At 46.0% G+C, this 2,692-nt stretch overlaps 1 protein-coding gene across 1 annotated transcript in view; it reads left to right on the forward strand.

Moving 5' to 3' along the window:
* Positions 1–2,692, forward strand: part of LOC116695287 (lysyl oxidase homolog 4) — a 19,289-nt gene that overhangs the window by 11,801 nt on the left and 4,796 nt on the right. Inside the window, exons 8-11 of the mRNA XM_032525424.1 lie at positions 97–251; positions 347–514; positions 1,067–1,229; positions 2,120–2,363. Coding sequence (XP_032381315.1) covers positions 97–251; positions 347–514; positions 1,067–1,229; positions 2,120–2,363 — 730 coding nt within the window. The remainder of the gene's footprint in view (positions 1–96; positions 252–346; positions 515–1,066; positions 1,230–2,119; positions 2,364–2,692) is intronic.

Consider the following 2,692-nt stretch of genomic DNA (forward strand, 5'->3'; position numbering starts at 1 on the left):
TGTGTGTGTGTGTGTGTGTGTGTGTGTGTGAGCCTGTCTTTTTGCACGGGGTTCGTAAGAGACATGTGAATCAATTAACACGCCCTTCTCCTGTAGGTACCGGCCCCATCCACATGAACAGCGTGCAGTGTACAGGCAGGGAGAAGTCGATTACAGAGTGTACCTACAGACCGGTGCCGCTTTACAGCTGTAAACACAACCAGGATGTAGCGGTCCGCTGCAACGTTCCTAACACTGGCATGCAGGCCACGGTGAGAAACACACAAATACATGCATTTATGCAGACAGGCCTTCAGCGGTATTCACAGACTGACAAGAAAACTCTTTCTCCTCCCATAACATTCAGGTGCGTCTGGCAGGAGGCAGAGAACCATCAGAGGGCCGTGTGGAGGTGCTGATGGAGGTCAGAGGGGTGAGGCGTTGGGGCTCCATCTGCAGTGAGAACTGGGGCATCAACGAAGCCATGGTGGTCTGTCGACAGCTGGGTTTGGGTTTTGCTTCAAGTGCTCATCAGGTGAACAACAGAATAGATCATGTTGTATGTAATTTTCTGCTTCATTCTCCTCTTTTGTCTCTAAGCTTTTGTTCTGTGCTTCTATATTTCCTTCTCTCCCTCCCTCCTTCTCTCTCTCTCTCCCCTCTCTCCATCCTCCTGTTTGTTAGTCTGTGCTGTGTTATTACTGAGGCCTGAGGTAATTACAGGCTTTTCAAATGTCCACTTCCAGTGCACCAAAAATAAAAGAGGCAAAGTGAGGCGAAGAGAAATCTGGATAAATTCACAGAGCAAACAGACTGAAAATAGAACTGTGCATGGAAAGGGTAGCCTGAGTGTGTTTTGAGGGGGGCTTCTGGGAGCATTTAACAGGCAGTTTTAAAATTGTGAAAAAGAGTGGAAAGTGTGTTCATGTGTACTGATAGCTCCTATAAAAAAGGGGTTTCTTTGTTTATAGCAGAGTTTGCCTTCAGCTCTGACTTTTTTTTTTACAAATCCAGAAGTGTTTAACACAAATGCACAAGTCTAATTATTTTGTGTGTGAATTTGTTCTCTTCTTGTGTCTCTGTACAGGAGACCTGGTACTGGCCTGGTTCTTCAGATGCTGGTGAGGTGGTTTTGAGTGGAACGCACTGCATCGGCACTGAGATGTCTATCCAGCAGTGTCGCAGAAACACAAATGTGTACTGTCCCAGGGGAGGAGATGGCAGAGCTGCAGGAGTCACATGTGCAGAAAGTGAGTCCAAAACCAGCGACCACAGAGACACATTTGTGTTTTGTTGTGCAATGTTTGTTAAAGGGGAACTCCACAGAGCCAACACATCACAGTCTTGGGGAGTACTGCACTGTGAAAAAAGGTGTATAAAGCCTTTTGGGGGTCTTTGTTTGAGGCTTAAGAAGTCAAGTCTTGAATTAATAAAAAAAAAAGTCTTGGGGTGTGGTTAGAAAGAAGTGAACTCACCAGACCTCTGTAACTCCTCAAATCTGCCTGAGGCCAGTGGCTTGAGGCTACATTAGCCACTACTAGCATAACACATCTGTATCTTTTGGTGTACATTTGAACTGGGAAGTTGGAATTTCCAAGATCCCAGTTGAAAATTTCAACTGGAACCGCCCTTGGAGTTGGATTTCCGACTAGGAAAGTCAGGAGAGAGCTCTGCGTGTCAACAGTATCAAAAGCTGAATTTTTAGCACTTCCGTCTTCTTTGTGTCTCATTGAATCAATTGTACACACAGTAGGCTACTTTCCAACGTCTCTCTGTAGACATGTTGCCCCATTGCACAAAATACAGCATAATTCAAAGTTATCCACTGGTATTGCTTACACTGGAGCAAACCCCACTGTGAAATATAGTTTTTTCAACTGTTGTACTGTAACGCGGTTAACTGGAACGGTGTGACATCATTCCCAGCTCTGACTTCTGAATTGTTAAGTAAATGAATCGCAGCACTAGACTGAACTGTTGGCAGTTGAGTTGCATTTTGGGTAATTTGACAAGGTTTTGACAAGAAAGAAAAATGCTTAGAATAAAAAGAAAATTTTTTCTGTCTCACAATGCAATGGGAATGCAATTATAAATTGGTAGAGTTCTTTTTTAATGAAACTCTGACCCTTGGCCCCTGCAGCCGCTCCTGACCTTGTCCTGGATGCTCAGCTCGTCCAGGAGACGGCCTACCTGGAGGACCGACCGCTCCACCTGCTGACCTGCGCCAATGAGGAGAACTGCCTGTCTTCCTCTGCCGCCAGGATGAACTGGCCCTACGGACACCGCCGCCTGCTGCGCTTCTCCTCCCGTATCATGAACATGGGCCGCGCCGACTTCCGACCCCGAGCCACCAGAGAAAGTTGGACATGGCACCAGTGTCATAGGTAAGACTGAAGGTGGCGGGGGGCCCCGTGACCCCAACCAGACATTTACATCCTCCTCCTTTACATTTACAGTGTTTGCTTCAATTCATTGTGTCACTTAGAGGACCTTTCAGGTTTTCATTTGGACCAACAGCTGCTTATTTTACGCCTTCAGCCAGATAGGGAGTGACCCTATGGTGATTGCAACTGCTGCAGGGTTTGGTTAGAAATGAAGTGAAGCTGCATAACTTTCTCTATGGCACAGGACTGGACATCATTATGAGATAGCGTGAGAAAACAGAAGTCTTTTAAAAAGAACAATGTTGAACAATGCTACCAGAGGTAAAAAA

This window comes from Etheostoma spectabile, chromosome 2, assembly GCF_008692095.1.
Source record: "Etheostoma spectabile isolate EspeVRDwgs_2016 chromosome 2, UIUC_Espe_1.0, whole genome shotgun sequence".
Classification (NCBI taxonomy): Eukaryota; Metazoa; Chordata; class Actinopteri; order Perciformes; family Percidae; genus Etheostoma; species Etheostoma spectabile.